The 19,245-nt window shown below is 38.1% G+C and overlaps 1 protein-coding gene across 5 annotated transcripts; it reads left to right on the top strand.

Annotated features, from left to right (window-relative positions):
• The first annotated feature begins 2,570 nt into the window (after positions 1 to 2,570).
• On the top strand, positions 2,571 to 8,115 carry LOC122415118 (uncharacterized). 5 transcript variants are annotated; one of them, XR_006261864.1, is made up of 4 exons: positions 2,571 to 5,018; positions 5,244 to 5,475; positions 5,568 to 5,741; positions 7,634 to 8,115. XR_006261864.1 is itself a non-coding variant. In XM_043427014.1 (4 exons), the coding sequence occupies exons 2-4, from the start codon at positions 5,259 to 5,261 to the stop codon at positions 7,834 to 7,836; spliced, it is 594 nt and encodes a 197-aa protein (XP_043282949.1). In that variant the 5' UTR covers positions 4,738 to 5,018; positions 5,244 to 5,258; the 3' UTR covers positions 7,837 to 8,115. The 5 variants fall into 5 exon arrangements, 3 of the variants coding, with proteins under 3 accessions (XP_043282949.1, XP_043282940.1, XP_043282932.1); XM_043427014.1 differs by having other exon boundaries at positions 4,738 to 5,018; XM_043427005.1 differs by having other exon boundaries at positions 4,738 to 5,044.
• The last annotated feature ends 11,130 nt before the right edge of the window (positions 8,116 to 19,245 follow it).

The raw sequence follows: 19,245 nt of genomic DNA, 5'->3' as shown, positions 1-19,245 counted from the left end.
CGGGGCAAAACGAACACCGTGTTCGTTTTGCCCCGTGATCGCGAAATCCGGGGCAAAACGAACACGACTCGAAGCGAAAAGTTTAATATTAAAATTTCCTGTTTTTTTTTTCTTTTCGAAACCACAATGGGCACAGGGCAGAGGCAAAATTTTCTGAACTACGAAAAATTCTTTAATTCTTGAATTCCCTTATTTTTTAAATGAAATGATGAACAATGTAAGAAACAAAGAAAATTGAATTCATTGGAATTGTTTTCTACAGAAATCGCAATGATACAATTCATCCGTCTCCGGATGAAATATAATCCACGGTGAAAAAAATTGAATTCATCCCAACGTCTTTATTGCGAAAAAACTATTTTTTTGATTTTTCATGCCTCCCAGAGGCTGAGTTCGTTTTGCCCCACATTTTTTTTTTACGAGATTCGAGAAAGAGGGAACGGGAAAACTGATTTAGAACATAAACATAGTTGAATCATGATTTATATATTGGTGCAGTGAATTTGGAGTTAATTTTTTTCATGTTATAAGAAATTGGTGAAAAAATCCGCGACTTTAACCCATTTATTCGTCTCGGACATGAAATAAATGGGCCCGAGGAGGTCCCATTTCTTTTCTCACATAGCAGAGCTCGTCTTACGCGCGGACGCCGTCGCTTCCAACGCGTTGATTGTGAAAAATGCAATTTTCGGATTTTTTATGCCTCTCTGAGGCTGAGCTCGTTTTGCCCCACAAATCGTTTTTCACGAAATCCGACCTACAGGGAACGGGAATCTGTTTCAAAACCTAAAGATAGTTGAAATATCGTTTATACCCTGGCGCAGTGAACTCCAAGTTCATGTTTCACATGTCACCAAAAAATGGGTTTAGAAGCGATCTGCGACTTAACCCCATTTTTTCTTCTCGTGCATCCAATAAATGGGCTCGAGGGGGTCCTATTTCTTTTCTCGTATGCCAGAGCTTGCATTACATCCGGGAGCAGTCATTTCCAACGGCTGTATTGCGAGAAATATATTTTTATAATTTTTTTTGCTTCGCAGAGGCCGAGTTCGTTTTGCCCCGAAATTTTTTCTTTTCGAAATTTGAAAAATTAGCGATGGTAGTCAGTTTTGGGACTCAAATACAAGTGAAAGACCGTGTGCTCATTAATGAATTTGTCTTAGTTTCTTAAAAGTTCAATTTGCCCCATGTTCCCCTAGATGCACAGGATCTCGGAGCGATTCGGTGACGTTTCAATCCCAGAGCCTGTGGTCTACGCTATTCTATCATATTCCATAGTAGATTCTATTTTGTCTTTTTAGAGCAGAGCTGTAATAATTTTGTAAATTAATATTTCAAGTTCAAATTTGATAATAAAAATCTTGTCCGAATTGGTCTGGTACGGAGACCTAACCCGATTAGAAAATTAGCAGAAATCCAAGAGGCGATAGGTCGAGTTAAAATTATATCGAGTCAAAACAAAATTGAAAAATTGTAAAAGCGAAGAGATCCTCTTGGATTCATTTATTTTAAAAAAAGAAAAAACCCAGCAAACACAGCCAGGATCATTTTCGGAAAATTTACGTGACAAAAAATATCACAAATATGTCATATGAATACCATCAAAAAGCCGGAACTTTTCCGTCGTGCACATAAATAAGATGGAGTTTATATGTTGTAGATATATGTATTTAATATGTTAAAGAAATATGTAAATGTTACATAAATAATAAGCCCTTCACGCTGCCTCTATTTACAAGATGAAAAAAATACAGGAAATTATAGACATCATAAATATGTAACATTAATACATCAAAATTTCATCTCAGACGTACGGAATATTTACACGCACGCGAGATTTGTCAGACTCTTATGGATTGATTCCGTAACATTTACAGAACATTGGTATATGATTATTAAATAGAATTGAAAACGTAGCAATTACGTATTATTCAGTTCATCAATATTACAAGGTATTTTAGGTAAAAAAATTTACGTATTTGTTACATTTTTAGTATATTGAATAATGATATTCCAATGTGTTGCAATCGTTACCACGCTAATTCGTAACACGATGACAAAAATTATAGGTGCCTATATGAATATCTCGTGTTCGTGTTGACGAGATTGTTACGTACTTGTGATGTTCACCATTTTATGTTTCTCTGCAGAAATTTTCAGGTTATGTTTCATGGATTCCACAGTTGTGGTTTCGAATACAAGTGAAAACAAGCGATTGTGAAAGTGCAAGGAGAAAAAAGTGATTGGTGCCAAAAAAATCGGTGCAGTACATCACGAGTTCAATTTTCTTTTTCACAGGTAATATTAAAAGAAACCACATAACACCAGCGTGTTATACGCTGGCCAATTTCCGAAACTATGTCGTCGTTTCCTGGAGCAGTTTATATATAACCTCACTTTTATGATACGTCAGCATAAGATTAAATCTTAACCAAATTAGTTACATAGTCTTCAACAATAGCCGTCGAGTGTAAAGTCGAGTTTGTGATTAGAGCAAAATTAATTTGCGATACAATGAATAATAGTAGCCTGCAAAAATCGTAAATCTGAAAACTGTCGTTATAGGACTAACGACGACGCATTCTTATTTGTTTTTGTTTTTCTATCTTTATTGGCTTGATTAATAGTCTTTTTTCAATGTTTACAGTTGAATAAATTATATATAGAATGTCGAAAACAAAATCAAAGGACTTCCGGAGCATATCAAAACGGCATTGGAAGCGACTTTGCAAAGCAGAAATAGAAAAGGGCAAAAACGACTTCGCACCTTCGAGCTCTTTAGTTTCTGTGCTGGAAGAAAAACAATCGTCCAACTACCAGCTTGGGATTCAGGAATCAAATACAGTGGAATCATTGGCGGACTTATCATTAGAAAATCATTCGGAATCAATTGCCGTTGTCTCCCGTTCACTCGATCTCACACGTGATACAACGATTAATGTTGAAATTGAATCGACGAGTGATAAAAATATTTATTTCACGGGGAATGCTAGAGAGAACGAGATCAATCTCGACATAGCTACTGAGTTGCGGCAATGGGTCGCAGAATCCAGGGTTTCAAAAATATGGGTGAACCAATTGTTGAAAATTTTACGTCGACACGGTCATGCTCAGTTACCGGCTGATTACCGAACTTTTCTCGGTACGCCAAGAGCGATTACCTGTATTGATGTGCCACCCGGAAAATATCATCATTTTGGAATAGCGGCAGGCTTAAAAACATCAATCGATCGTTATTTTTCGAAAAATAATATACCCAGCGAAATATTATTCAACGTAAATATAGACGGATTGCCAATAGCAAAGAGTAGCAGCGATCAAGTTTGGCCAATTTTAGGCTGCATTTGTGCAGATTGTTATACTGAACCGTTTGTTATAGGTATTTGGGGGGGGATGGGAAAACCAAAGGATTTTAATGAATATTTAAACAATTTCGTTGACGATGTGAATGCAATGCAGCAACATGGCATTACCGTAAATGGCAAAAAGATCATTTGTAAATTGAATGTCATCACAAGCGATGCTCCAGCAAGATCTTACATTACGGGGATAAAAAATTTCAACGCGTATCATGGCTGCAGTAAATGCATTGAAGAGGGAAAGTTTATTAAGAATCGCTTGACATTTCCTGAAACAAATGCAGTATTGAGGACTGATCAATCATTTTCGGAAAAAACCGACGAAGATCATCATAGAAAAACGTCAGTCTTTGAGAAAATTCATGGTTTCGGAATGGTCAGTCAATTTCCGCTTGACATTTTGCATCTTGCAGATTTGGGTGTTTTGAAAAAATTGCTTGTACGTCTTATCAAAGGAAAAAAAAATGTTCGAATGTCAAAGGTGAATATAGCTAAAGCCGATGAATGTTTAATTTCGTTAAAACCTTTCATACCCAAAGAGTTTGCAAGGTACCCCAGATCTTTGCATCATCTTGATCGGTTCAAAGGCACAGAATGTCGTCAAATCTTATTATATACGGGAATGTTAATTTTGTTTAACTGCTTAGACCGCACGAAATACATACACTTCCTATGTTTAAGTATTGCAATCCGTATACTGTCACGAAAAGAATTTATCGCTCGTTATTTGGATTGCGCGAAGCTGTTACTGTCGTATTATGTGGAAAATTATGGAAAAATCTATGGGTCTGAATACGTAACGTACAATGTACATAATTTAGTACACATATGTGATGACGCTGAACGTTTAGGTCCATTAGATTCTTACAGTTGTTTCAAGTTTGAAAGCTATTTACAAAAGCTCAAAAACAAAGTAAAACCGAATGGACGATCTCTAAACCAAATCGTGAATCGACTGATAGAAGAAGCTAATATCATGAACATCGAATTAAAAAAAATTAATTACCCAATCGTGATCTTTTGCAAACATCGTGACGAACAATCAAAAATCAAACTCGTGAAATCTCTACAGTACGAGAATTATTACATAAGTACCGAACTTGGCAACAATTGCATTTCGACAATTTCCAACACGGTCGTACAGATTGAAACCATTACCTCTGATGAAAAGCAATCGATTCTTTTAATTGGTAAAGAGTTCACAGCAGAGAAACCATTCTTTGTTACACCGTGCGACTCTACAATTTTTGGTATCAAAATTGTGGAAGATGCAAAATACGAAAATATTACTATTTCTTCAGTAAATATGGCAGGAAAGTGCATACGATTTCCCATGAGCAATGGAGAAAGTCTTATTATTCCTTTAGTCCATTAATGAAGCAAATATATCAGTATAGACCGAAATTTTCATAATGGTTAAACAGGGGTTCAACAGAGATCGTACTAGTGCTTTTATAAATATTTTTCATTAATCATATTATCACATGGTATACCAAGCAAAGCGATAAAACATTTTTCAAATAACTACGGAATAATTACGTGGTTGACTACCGAGAGCGCTGAGGTCGTTTCTGACCGCAACGTACAACGATTTCGATACAACGAACAAGAAAAAGCGCGGTATACCGGCAGTAACACGGCGCACGAGGCATCGTTACAGTAAGTCCTACCTCCAGACAATTTTGGTAAGATACATGAATTTAATTTATTAATTAATGATTAATAACATTGCATCTGATTCCTTTTGAATTCAGTGACTTATTTTTCATCATTTCTTGGATTATTGAAGTGGAAAAAATCCTAACCAATATTTATCGATAAGCTTATATGAAGCCACGGTTTGGCGTCAAAATGTCTTATCTCAGCAATTTTATTCATTTCAAGAAAGTGAAAAAAACGATGGCGTCATACGCAGTTGTTTGTTTTCTAAATGAGGATGGTATGGAAGGAGAGGAGTCGGCATCCGAAGTTCCATTGTGCTGGTTAACGCAGGACCAAAAAAAATGTTGGTGGCTAAATACGAAAAATGTAGGACCACTCATTGCTAAAAGAACTATTCCCGACGAGACCGATAAAAAATGGCAGCTACATGATATCAAATGCTTGGGGTTTTACGGTTAGCGAGTTTTTTACTGTTCTTGTGTTTTTTTTTTTTTTTTTTTTAATTTTAGAAATATCGTTATGGAATCATTAAATTCTTTTCAACAGATAATATTTCAAGTGCTCGGCAAAAAGCAGATGGCTTCTCAAGTTGCGATGAAACCCCTACAACTTTCATTCAAACACAGAAAAAAAGTACTTTGGTGACAATTAAAGAAGAAAAAAACAGTACCGTTGCAGGAAAAGGAAAGCGAAAGGCTTCTTTAGTGCAAAAAAAAAAAGGTAAATGTTTTAGAGTTTTTATTACTTGTTTTATCATTGTGCAAAGTGAAGATAATATAAGTGTAAGATACTGTAGCACGGTGGCATAAAATAGTGTTAGCGCAACATAATTACCTAGAGCTTGTATAAGTATGTTTCGCTATCTTGTTCCTATTGCGGAGCATATAGTATTATGCTATAGAAAACTATGCAGCGCAAAAAATACAAGTTTGTGGAACGAAATAGCATGCTTCACTATCTTATTCCTATTGCAGTGCACCATGTGCTAAGCTGTCTTCTAAATTCAGAGCAAAATGATGCGCTTTCTGGTTCATATTACAAAGCATATAGTATTATGCTATGGGAAATGTTGCTGCGCAATAGATTCAAGGTTGCGGAGTACAATATCATGCTTTGCTAGCTTAGTCCTATTGCAGGGCATCATGTGCTACGCTGTCTTCTAAATTCAGAGCAAAATGATGCGCTTTCTTGTTCATATTACAAAGCATATAGTATTATGCTATGGGAAATGTTGCTGCGCAATAGATTCAAGGATGCGGAGCACAATATCATGCTTTGCTAGCTTAGTCCCATTGCAGGGCATCATGTGCTACGCTGTCTTTTGAATTCAGAGCAAAATGATGTGCCCTCTTGTTTATATTGCAAAGCATATAGTATTATGCTATGGGAAATGTTACTGCGCAATAGATCCAAGGTTGCAGAGCATAATAACTACCATGCTTCGCTATCTTATTCCCATTGCAGGGCATCATGTGCTACGCTGTCTTCTAAATTCAGAGCAAAATGATGCGTTTTCTTGTTCATATTACAAAGCATATAGTATTATGCTATGGGAAATGTTGCTGCGCAATAGATTCAAGGATGCGGAGCACAATATCATGCTTCGCTATCTTATTCCCATTGCAGGGCATCATGCGCTCCGCTGTTTTTTAAATTCAGAGCAAAATGATGTGCCCTCTTGTTTATATTGCAAAGCATATAGTATTATGCTATGGGAAATGTTACTGCGCAATAGATCCAAGGTTGCAGAGCATAATAACTACCATGCTTCGCTATCTTATTCCCATTGCAGGGCATCATGTGCTACGCTGTCTTCTAAATTCAGAGCAAAATGATGCGCTTTCTTGTTCATATTACAAAGCATATAGTATTATGCTATGGGAAATGTTGCTGCGCAATAGATTCAAGGATGCGGAGCACAATATCATGCTTCGCTATCTTATTCCCATTGCAGGGCATCATGCGCTCCGCTGTTTTTTAAATTCAGAGCAAAATGATGTGCCCTCTTGTTTATATTGCAAAGCATATAGTATTATGCTATGGGAAATGTTACTGCGCAATAGATCCAAGGTTGCAGAGCATAATAACTACCATGCTTCGCTATCTTATTCCCATTGCAGGGCATCATGTGCTACGCTGTCTTTTAAATTCAGAGCAAAATGATGCGCCCTCTTGTTCATATTACAAAGCATATATAGTATTATGCTATGGGAAATGTTGCTGCGCAACAGATTCAAAATTGCGGAGCATAATACCATGTTTCGCTATCTTATTCCTATTACTGACCATAATAATATACTTATCAATTACCAAATAAAAAATAAGAAAAACATGAAGATTAAAGTATCTAGAGAAAGAATCAAATCCATCCGTACAATGAAAAAAATAATCTCATTATTAGATGAATTTTTCCATCCAAACAATTTGTTATATTGAATAAATATTGATTTTATTATCGCATGCAGACGTTCATATCATCATTAAATCTGCAGAATATGGATATTTTTCATAGGAACTAGTAATTGAATTTTTTTAGTATTAAATTTCTAATAACAACAACAATAGTAATAAAAATAATATATAGAAAAAGTCTATCGAAAAATTTGTTTCAGATTACTACTCGGTTTCAGATGAATCTGATAGTGATCAGAATGGAATTCCACTTCCACCGAATTTGGAAAACATTATCAACGAGGCCGCAAAACCTCAAGATATAACTCTAAACAAAAAAAGCCGAGGTATTACAGTGACGAGCGATATCCCGGTTACATTCAACTTGAATAGGACATCGGGAATATTGAGTTTCGCGAATTAATTTTCGGGTTTTTGCGATTTTAATAAAAAACAGATTTTTCTTTGTACACTTTAAAATTCGAAAATTGAGAAACTTAAAATTTCTCAGACAGAGAATTTGCAACGTTTTCGGGTCTTTCGGGTCATTCTCTGGCCTGATCCGGTAAAACAACGCAAAGCAATATAAAAACAAAAACACCAAACTGTTTAAATCATCAAAAGCATTCGCGAGGCTTTTTATTTTTGTCAAAGATCGATCAGTTATTTGAATAAATTTGATTATTTTAATTTTCCACAAGAATTCTTGGTTTCCGCGTTTTCCTTCATACTTGCTCCTTATTATTAAGGTTGCTCGAACCGACGCGTGGCGGCGTTCAGGCCAGGTCGGCAAGAGCGTTTCGTTACAACTGGCGCCCAACGTGGGGCAGATATCGCAGGGAGACGTGGATATTTCGTTTTGTTTAAGAATCTTCTTTTAATTTGAATGAAACTTATCGGTTATACAAAAATGGCAGAGAAGACCGAAAGAGACGAAACAGCGAGAGATTCCGGGTTTCAGAATCCCGAGGACAATATTGCAGGTGTTTTAAACGTATATTTAACTACCTCGATTCCTTCTCCAGGAGCGGGGAATGTTTTTAATGAATCTCGGGGTAATTTTGGGTTACGTTTGAGAAGAATTGATGAGAATCCCGAGGAAATTAGATTAGAGGAATTTGGCACTCCCAAATCAAACAAAGGAAAAATGGAATTCGGTGAATTAAATCACGAATTATTAATGAATTTAATTGAAGCAATGAAGGAAATGAAGACTCAGATTCAAAGTATGGCAAACGAGATAGCCCGAAACAATCAGGCCACTAGCGATTTAAGGGCTGAATTCACAGAAAAATTCAAGACTTTGCAAGCCACAATTGCTTGTGACGTCCATAAAATTTATGATCCAATTAAACGTCACGTGACGGGTTTAACTAAAATAGTCGAGGATAATGAATCAAAAAGTACTGTAACTGAGGTGAATGTGGCGCAGATCCAACTCGACGTTAACACAATTAGAAAAAGGGTCGAAAACATAGAACAAAAAGACAAAATTCACAGTCCAAACACGGAAAGTACTCGGATCGTTCCAAAACCAAACAAAGAAGTTTCCGATGACGAATCTGAAGAAGAACCGGAAGAAGAGAGAAACGAAAGGATACGAACGATGCCATTAATGGACATGCACCCGAATAAAATTAAAATTAAACCTCCCACATATGATGGATTGGAGAAGAAGAGACCGATGAAATTCATCAAGGAATTTCGGAGGTACTGTGAAGTCACCAATCCGACGGTGACAGAAATGAAATATTTGCTGGGGCAATGCCTCGAGAAAACAGCTAAGGAATGGTGGGTGCTCATCGAGGACCGGGTCCACGATTTCGAGGATGTGGAGAAGAAATTCACGGAGTGATTTTGGAGCACAGACGTGCAACGTAAAATTCGAAAAGATCTGGAATTTGGACAATATCCGGAAAAAGACAATAAAATATCAAAAGTCGAGTATGCAATCCGGATATTTGGAGCTGCAAAGGACTTATCTCCACCTCCTAAGGATGAGGACATTATAGCGTCACTTTCTCAACATTTTACGGAGGAGATACAAGCCACCATTATCAGCCGTGGATTTGAGACTTTCGAACAACTTATCGAATTTCTTGAGAAAATCGACCGGCATGGGCCTGTAAATTCCAAAAAAGACAAAGAAGCTGTTCAATCCTCTCCAAATCCGAACCATAATAAAAACGAACAGCGACCGTTCCGCATGCCGCAACAAAACAATTGGAATAACCAAGGAGGTTATCAAAACCGTGGAAATCAGAATTGGAATCAAAACAACCGACCAAACAACGGAGGATTTAATAACGGTTGGAACAATAACTGGAATAATCAACAAAACCGAAATTTTAATCAGAATTACAACCAGCGGCCAAACAACGGTAACTTCTACCAACAGAATCGAGGTTATCAGCAGAATTACCAACGTCAAAACAATGGCAGTTCCAACCAGCAAAATTTCAATCAAAGGACAAACAACGGAAACTACAATCAACAAAACGGCTATAATCGCCCGAATCAGAATCCAAATTGGAGACCAAATCAGAACAATACAGGATATCGCCCACCAAATAACTCAAATGATCATCTGCAGAATAACGCTCCGGAACAACAAATTCATGCAATTGAAGTGCATCCGGAACCTCAGCCATCGACTTCTCAAGCGGGAAACGAATAAACGTTGTACCCGTGCTCGAAAATATTAATCAACGAAAAACGAAAAACGAACGAGGTACAACGGTAGAAGAAGAAAAGAAAGACAATTCGTCGGACGGTTTATCGGAGGACCTCCAACAAAGAAGCGAAACAAACAAAACAGAGGAAATTAAAGTGGCCATCAACACGATTTTCACGGATACAAGAGAATTTTTAATGGAAGAAGAGATAAATGGAGAAGCCGTGCCTATAATAGAGTGTCCAGAAATTTATGCTAAGATTGAGGGTATCACAGTGACTGCATTAGTAGATTCAGGTTCGAGAGTAACCACGATTTCGGAAGAGTTTTATTTAGAGAACAGAGAGATTTTGAAAAATTGTCCACTTTTACCTGTTACGGGAGTGACGGTAAAAGGTGCGATAAAAGGGAAAATGACAAAAGTCAAAAATCAAATAATGGCAAGAACTGAAATTGGAAAAGTAAAAACGTACGTTAAATTTTTAATAATCCCTGGTTTGATTAGAGACGTTTTGCTCGGTATTGATTCCTTGCAACCGCTTAAGAGTTTGATTAATTTGGAAAAGATGTCTTAACGAGTCAAATATAACGAAGTTGTTGATGTTGTGCCCGCAAAAAGGTCATTTGAAAAAGAAAAAGTTGTTGGAGTTTTTGAAGAAGAAGTTGAAATAATTTTTGAAAAAGAAGAAATTGAGGGAGATGAAAATGGTGAAGATATTGAAGATAAAGTTGATGGGGAATTTTTGAAGAATTTGAATAAAATTGAAGTAGTAGAGGAAAATGAATTCGTGGGGACATTTTATGAAATTGAAGAAAACTTTTTTGAGCCAGAGCAAGGAAGAGGTGTTGAAAAAGAAAATATTAAAGAAACTTTTGTGCCAGTACAAAATTTGATTTTTGACGATAGAAACAGTGAGGAAATAACTTTTGAGGAAATAGATGAAATTGTAGGACAGACTGAACTCTCTGAAAGGGAAAAAGAAATTCACAAACAAGTAATATAGAATAGGAAGGAAGTTTTTCGTAAAACCACAGGAAGAATTTCGGTTTACGAACATCGATTAGACATTACGACGGATACGCCGATCGTTGCACATGCTTATGAGGTACCCTTAATGCATAGAGAAAAAGTAGACAGGGAAATAGAAAAATTGTTAGATTACGGAATAATTCAGAGATCAAATAGTCCTTGGATAAACCCAATAATTCCCGTTATAAAGAAAGACGGTACTGTTAGACTTTGTCTAGACGCGCGAAAATTAAATCAGGTGATGGCAAATGACCACGAATCAGTTCCGAACATGGAAGAAATTTTTCAGAAATGCCATTCGGCGAAAGTAATGACAACTCTCGATTTAACAAACAGTTTTTGGCAGATCTCACTCCATCCAGATTCTATGAAATACACGGCATTCAGATACAGGGAACAAGTCTACGAATTCAAAGTAACGCCATTTGGGCTAAAAACTAGTACGGCCGCATTATTGCGAGCTCTTGATATAATTCTTTACGGTCTGGGGGATCACGTTATAAATTTTGTCGACGATTTGTTGTGTATTTCATTCAATTTCGATGAACATATGAGATATTTAGATGAGCTTTTAGAGAGATTACAGCAACACGGAATGACAATAAAATTGAAAAAGGTAAAATTTTTCAGGCAGGAAGTAGAATTTTTAGGACACATCTTGACGACTAGAGGCATAAAGCCACAACCCGAAAAGATACAAGCCATTCATGATTTTCCGCCACCCAAAAATTTAAAGCAGTTAAGGGGTTTCCTGGGTCTAATCAATTATTACACTAAATTCACGAAAAAACATACCGAGGAAACAATTCCACTCTTAAAATTACTTAAAAAAGAAACAAAATGGTCATGGGGGAAGGAAGAAAAAATAGCTTTTCAGAAAATTAAAGATTTATTTGTTGATAACGTTCTTCTAACGCATCCTGATCCAAAAAGAGAATTTATTTTGCAAACTGATGCGAGTAGCTATGCTTTGGAGGGCACCCTGGCTCAAAAAGACGAAAATAATGATTTAAGAGTAATAATGTTTGCGAGCCGTACACTCAAGGGTCCCGAATTAGCTTATGCAACTACGGAAAAAGAGTTGCTTGCGATTATTTGGTCTTTGAAAAAATTCAGAACTTATTTGCTCGGAGCAAAAATTAACGTCATTACTGACCATCGAGCCATTACTTTCTTAAAAAATTGTCAATTGTTAAATGAGCGATTAACTAGATGGATTCTCGCCATTCAAGATTATAATATCGAGTTTGAATTTTGTCCGGGAAATAGAAATGTTGTCGCAGATGTTTTGAGTCGATTAAATCCACCAGATGCTGGGGGGCGGAAAGGAAAAGAATTGGTGATTAGCACAATGTTGGCAATCAAACCGTCGCAGGAATTAGAACAGATGATTCGGCAGGTAGGACTTTGGCAAGAAAGAGAAGACAAAATCAGGAAAATAAGAGAGAGGATACAAAATGAACAAGACGATAAATATCAGATTAAAAATAACATTTTATTGAAAAAAGTAAATCCGGATTCCTGGAAAATAGTTTTGCCGCGGGAAATCCTTCACCATCTTGTAACTGAAACACACGAAATGTATGGTCATGTAGGCGCGAAAAAAGTATGGAAAATAATAAAAGAAGACTTCACTTACCCGAGATTATACCGCGTAATCAGACAAATTCTTGGTTCGTGCGATTCTTGTCAAAGAAATAAAGTTCCTAACCAGCATTCTTATGCGGCACAGCAAAATATCATTCCGGAGGGACCGGGAGATATTGTGTCGATCGATTTTTTCGGTCCCTTGCCAGTTACGAAAGGTGAAATGAAACACATTCTCGTAATAATAGATATGCTTTTTCAAAATTCGTAGTTTTGTACCCTCTCAAAGCAGCAACAGCGCCAGCCACAATCAATAAAATATTTAATCATTACATTCCAGAGTTTGGCAAGCCTAAAAAATTGCAATTTGACCACGGCACCCAATTTACTTCACGATTATGGTTAGAAAAATTAGCCAGTGAAGGAATTCAGCCAGTTTTCTCGTCTATTTGTCATCCTCAGGGAAATATAGTAGAAAGAGTAAATAGAGAGATCGGTAGATTTTTTAGAACATTTTTGACCGATAAGCACACCGATTGGCTAAAGTGGGTTCGAGTAATAGAGGATTGTATGAACGAAACGCATCACGAAACAACGGAGTTGACACCCATTGAAATCCAGAAAAATATAGAACCACAGAGAATTTTGAAAAACTGGATACAGATAGAAAAAGATGACCGATTAGATGAGGAAGAAGGGATTGAAGCTAAATTAATGCTTGCCAGGGATAGAATAGTGAGAAAAGGCAGGGAAAGAGCTCGAAAATTTGATCAGAAACACAAATTAGTTAACTTCAAAGAGGGCGACCTAGTTCTAGCAAAAGCGTGCAATGTAAGCGATCCAGTTAATAAAAAAATGGCGAAATTCTTTTCAATTTACGAAGGACCGTATAGGATTAAAAAACAGATAGCAGCTGCAACATTTATCCTTGAAAATCGGATCGGAGATCACTACACTTTGGAAATCAGCAGCGTGGCCCATCGCGTGGAATTGATGGGATACGAGGTCAGCGAAGCCATTCTAAGATTCATTGATTGAGGAACAACACTCAGGCACCCAGTTTTTGATTTGAGTGCCCCCTTCCGCATGCGTTCCTTGTGGCTCCACCTTTTTCGTCGAGAGGTTACTTATCGGGAATTAAACCATTTTTGGGAGAAAGATGGGAGGAAACTGTGTGCCTCTACTACCAACGGGCCTTGGAAGAGAAGAGAGTCAAGATAAAGATTGTTGCTGAACATCCTACCAAAGAAGCACATGAGGTTCGATTGTTCACACTGCCGAACAACGACAACTTGGGAGATCGACTCGTTCTTGAAGAGTTTGCGAGAGAAGGGCCATACGAGTGTTGTTTAAACGAAGACATCGGGATGATTTCTCCCGAGGATATGCAGGACCTAATAGAAGAAGAAAAAGCAGCTGGTAACTGGTATGCCTATCGACGAGAACGTGTCCTCGGCGATCCGCCAAATCAGTGAAAAACATCGAAAACTTCGAGAACATCGAGAACATCGAGAACATCGAGAATACCAAGATCATCAAATCCATCCATCCCCAGGGTCAACGCGTCATCTTTTCTTTTCAAAAACTCCATTTCCGATTTCCGAATATTCAAATTTTTAAGCATTTTTTTTTGGATTATTCTCAGTAAAAAGAGATTTGAGAACAAAAAATCTCTAATTCTTAGATTTTTTTGTTCTGGGGGGCATTTGTGACGAAACACTCGCGCGACGGCCCGAGCCCGTCGAAACTAACGAAACTCCGCGATCTTTAGATCGCGGACAAAACATCGCGGCGACCACGCTCGTCGTTATTAACAGGTGGCGGCCATCTTAGGCCGGTAGGCATGAGCCCGAGTGGAGCTACCCGCGCCGCTCTGAACTTCGCCGCGCTATATTTTCGGAAAATAACTCTTTTCTTTTTATTTATTATTTAACTCGCCCAAGCGAGTAATTAGGTTTAAAATCATCGAAAAAATAATATGAACTTAAGGAAAATAATTACAAATGTAAAATCTGATCACAAACAAAAAAATGTAAAAATCGTCTGCTACGCATGCGCGAGCAAAGCGTTGATGGGCTATAGGACGCGTACGTGACTTTTAGCAATTGTAATTATTCGAATCGTATTTAACAAAGTGACGATGCCAAATTAAAGAAAAAATTGAATAATAATTGATTAGATTGAAGTTTTTGTTATGTGAACATCGCATAAAGCTGAAAATTATGAAAAGCGGCAGTCCGCGCATCGTATGTTAGCCCGCTCGACCAACGGGCGAGCGCGAATCATGGCAATGGACCAATCTGAGAAGGCGTTACAAGTTGATGCGCAGAACCGGTCGAAAACGGAGATTCTCGGCGCTCGAGAATTTCATGGTGGGGAACGGGGTATAAGAAGCGCTGCGCGACTCATTCGGCAGTCAGTTCTCCCTGCCTCAAGGATCAACCCGGACCTCTCTCTCTTACAGTACTAACTAAGCACTGTGCTCAAGATTCATAAATTCCTTTCCTAAATTATCCTGGGTGCCTGGAATCTCGGAGCGATTCGGTGACGTTTCAATCCCAAAGTCCAGGGTCCATTTTTAGCTTTTCCAAATTTCCGTTGCACGGGATCTCGGAGCGATTCGGCGACGTTTCAATCCCAGAGCCCGTGGACGGTGAATTACCTAACCTAGTAGATGCACAGGATCTCGGAGCGATTCGGTGACGTTTCAATCCCAGAGCCTGTGGTCTACGCTATTCTGTCATATTCCATAGTAGATTCTATTTTGTCTTTTTAGAGCAGAGCTGTAATAATTTTGTAAATTAATATTTCAAGTTCAAATTTGATAATAAAAATCTTGTCCGAATTGGTCTGGTACGGAGACCTAACCCGATTAGAAAATTAGCAGAAATCCAAGAGGCGATAGGTCGAGTTAAAATTATATCGAGTCAAAACAAAATTGAAAAATTGTAAAAGCGAAGAGATCCTCTTGGATTCATTTATTTTAAAAAAAGAAAAAAGAAAGACAAGCGTGACAGGACATCGGGAATATTGAGTTTCGCGAATTAATTTTCGGGTTTTTGCGATTTTAATAATAAACAGATTTTTCTTTGTACACTTTAAAATTCGAAAATTGAGAAACTTAAAATTTCTCAGACAGAGAATTTGCAACGTTTTCGGGTCTTTCGGGTCATTCTCTGGCCTGATCCGGTAAAACAACGCAAGGCAATATAAAAACAAAAACACCAAACTGTTTAAATCATCAAAAGCAATCGCGAGGCTTTTTATTTTTGTCAAAGATCGATCAGTTATTTGAATAAATTTGATTATTTTAATTTTCCACAAGAATTCTTGGTTTCCGCGTTTTCCTTCATACTTGCTCCTTATTATTAAGGTTGCTCGAACCGACGCGTGGCGGCGTTCAGGCCAGGTCGGCAAGAGCGTTTCGTTACAGTATATATATTGTAACGGCACACTTATGTGCCACAGCCCCAGTAGCACCACTGCTGCCATCTATGTGTTAACCTGCGAACAATAAATAAATGTTAATAATGATAATAATACGTTAACAAATTATTTAGTTTATTTATATGCTCCTAGAGGGCTAAATTGAACAATCATTGCTCACATGCAAAGCCGACTCTGGAAGCATATAAATCCCAACGAAATCATGCACTCGCTCTCTTCTCTTCGACTAGTACCCGAGCATTAGCTCAGCCAAAATATCTAAGGCATTCCTGGCAAGACTCAGCCTTGCTAGAGTCCGACAGTCAAGGAGCAATCCAAGACTGAGCGACAGCTCCTGTGAAGTGGCGGAATCAAACCAGGAGTGTAAAAGACATTTGACATATTGAAAGATCTCTCTGGATTCTCTCAAGTGCAAAGTCTTATATGGAAGACTGACTGATCCAGATATCTTTCAAGTGATAAGAAATATCAGAAGGTGATACTTTGACTTACCCAACTATTCTGTAGAAATTCTCTCCATCGCTGGCCCTCCGTCACACAGAAATTCCACTTCCTGCTGTCTGGTTGGCCAAAGGTGCCTGCCAGGGGATTTCATAAAAGATTAATCAAAGATATAAATATAAATTAGGAAAGAAAAGCACTTCCATGTCTCTGGCTCAAAAGTAAGAGACAGAGAAGGGCTTTCTAACCTCGGAAAACGAGGAGAAATAATTAGTGGATATAAAAGGAATTTTCGGGTGATCTCTCACACGAAAACTAAAGGAAAGGAATAGAAGAGTGATAAGGGGGACGGAATTGAGAGGAGCAAAGTTTATAAAAAGGAATAACAAAGTTTATATCGGGAGGGACAGCAGTCAAGGTGTCACTTCCTGACTACGTCGATACAAAACGTAGTCAAGAGATTCGCGCAAGCTACACTAAAAACACGAGCACTAACAAGTAAAACTATAATTGAATAACATTGTTTAGAACACTTCATCATTTTGTTTTTGTTAAATTAATCACAAACACTCATTCGAGCTATCACACGCGGGCGCAGCCATATTGACAACTGTTTTCGATCTCGATCAGCCGACACGAAAATCATGTAACGCTCCGAGCGGGAATTATAGTAACTATTATTTCGAATGATTTAGTTTTGGGTGGGTTCGATTGATAACCCAGATAGACAAACGTGCTGTGGAAAAATAAGATACGGAATATTGACAGCAAATTGCCAGCAAAAATGAGCAGTTCGTGTCGTAAATATTTCATACTTTGCTTCCGCATTAAGCTTTAAAATGGAGCCACGTTTATAAATGCGGCGAAAAAATTGCACAACAATGTCATGTCAATATGCTGACAATGGGTGGAATTATGTGACACAAAATTTGTGGCAAATTACTAGCGCAGTATTATGCCATATTCCATACGAGGAGCAAAACCATTAATGCTGCAAATAGACGGCACAACGACAGCACGACGTGCTGTCTTGTTGGCGGTACAATTAAGGCACGCAATTGCAGCAACGAAACAGCACATGGGCGTCATACTGTAGCTACAATTTGGATACGTTTATGCGACACGCTGTGACGCCCCTTCGATGGCATAGACACAGCACGCTGTTGCGGCGTATTTGCAGCAAAAGAGCGCACTACATTACCAGCTGAAGAACAGCAAAGGAGCGGCACGCTGTCACTGATTATCCGTACCAAATTGTCCATGTATAACATGGATTATTTGAGTGCATGGATAAAACATTTATCGACGAGACTTTCAACGAATCATGGTAAGTATAATCATTGTAGATTGTTATAACTCGTACGTTTATGAGATGTAAATTGAAAAATGATAAAATTTAGAGCTACAATGTTCAAGCAATTATTTATATTTTTCATTTTGATGTTAAAAAAATGTATGCTAGACTATTTTATGTCTTTGCTCGGAAGATCTACACACGAGAATGCATCGTGGTGCACGATGACCTGCTAGAGAGGAATGATAACATTTTTTTTATTATTTTCAATGTCGATCGCCAATTACTCTGAGTAGAAAAAATATCCTGAATAATGAGGGTGCCAGATTTTTCAATTGAAAAATATCTACGTATATCTTTATTTATAAAATTTTAATTACTAAACAGCTTAAATACCAGATGTCATATGGTCGTACCTCAGGAAGTTCATGTTGAATATGGGCTTACAGTGCAGAGACCCGAGCTTTGCAGAGTCGATAGTCACCTTTAATTTACGGTGATCTATCTACCCCTCACAAGCCCGGATACTCCAAACCGCACACCCTTGCGTTTGGGGACCTGCTTTTTACGTGGAATCCGAACCACTTTCACTCGTACCATATGCATTCTAACCATTCACGCGTGTGATAATATCTTAATAATAACTTAAATACATAGATTGATTATATTTGTAAAATTAGCGATTAATATATTTATTAATATATATTGTTCAGGATTGAGCGAGGCCTCGACGGTAACGCGAGAGAATTCGGGCCGGGCTCTCGCGCTCCGCCGCTGGCGTCGCCAGTTCGCGGGTTCGGACATTTTGGGCGCGTGCAATTAGAGCAGCCGGGTGCTTGTTTCACGCGCTCACGGGGGGGCGTCGCCACCTCCTGGGCAGTAATTAGCACGGGACCGGGGAAGCACACCACGCATGTGCGCGGGGCTTCATCATCGATCTCCATGATTGATGCCTCAGTCTTGATCCGGTCGCTGAAGCGTGCAATACGGCTAATCACTGCATCTCACCTTCTCACCAGTTTCAGTATCAAATTCGGGTTCTCTTATTCATTTTCGGTTCAAATCATTACACGGACTCTGTGCATTTAACGGAACATTCTCTCGGACTCATTTTAACGGTATATCTCTAAAAATCATCGGGTTCTTTCTCACGAGCACGCTTCGGTCGTCCATCTTGTTCGTCTCGCACGTGCTCGACGAACACCGGGTCAACTCGCCATTTTCATCATCGGGCTACTCGCCGGGCTCTTTCTCAACAATTATCGGGACTCATTGTACGGTATCATCGGGAGTTGTCTCACAAATAAATCTACTTACAATTTTTCTCTATTCTTCGCCGCATTTATTATTTGTCACCTAC

Source organism: Venturia canescens, chromosome 1, assembly GCF_019457755.1.
Source record: "Venturia canescens isolate UGA chromosome 1, ASM1945775v1, whole genome shotgun sequence".
Classification (NCBI taxonomy): Eukaryota; Metazoa; Arthropoda; class Insecta; order Hymenoptera; family Ichneumonidae; genus Venturia; species Venturia canescens.
Note: the sequence above shows the minus strand (reverse complement) of the source record. Positions and strands in the feature narration are given on the sequence as shown.

What these genes read in the sequence shown, in the direction of transcription:
- LOC122415118 (XM_043426997.1), top strand. Translation starts at nt 5,187, where the DNA reads ATGAAGCCACGGTTTGGCGTCAAAATGTCTTATCTCAGCAATTTTATT. An exon ending in CAAATGCTTGGGGTTTTACG is followed by an intron (nt 5,476 to 5,567) that starts GTTAGCGAGTTT and finishes TCTTTTCAACAG; the next exon opens with ATAATATTTCAAGTGCTCGG. An exon ending in TTTAGTGCAAAAAAAAAAAG is followed by an intron (nt 5,742 to 7,651) that starts GTAAATGTTTTA and finishes ACTCGGTTTCAG; the next exon opens with ATGAATCTGATAGTGATCAG.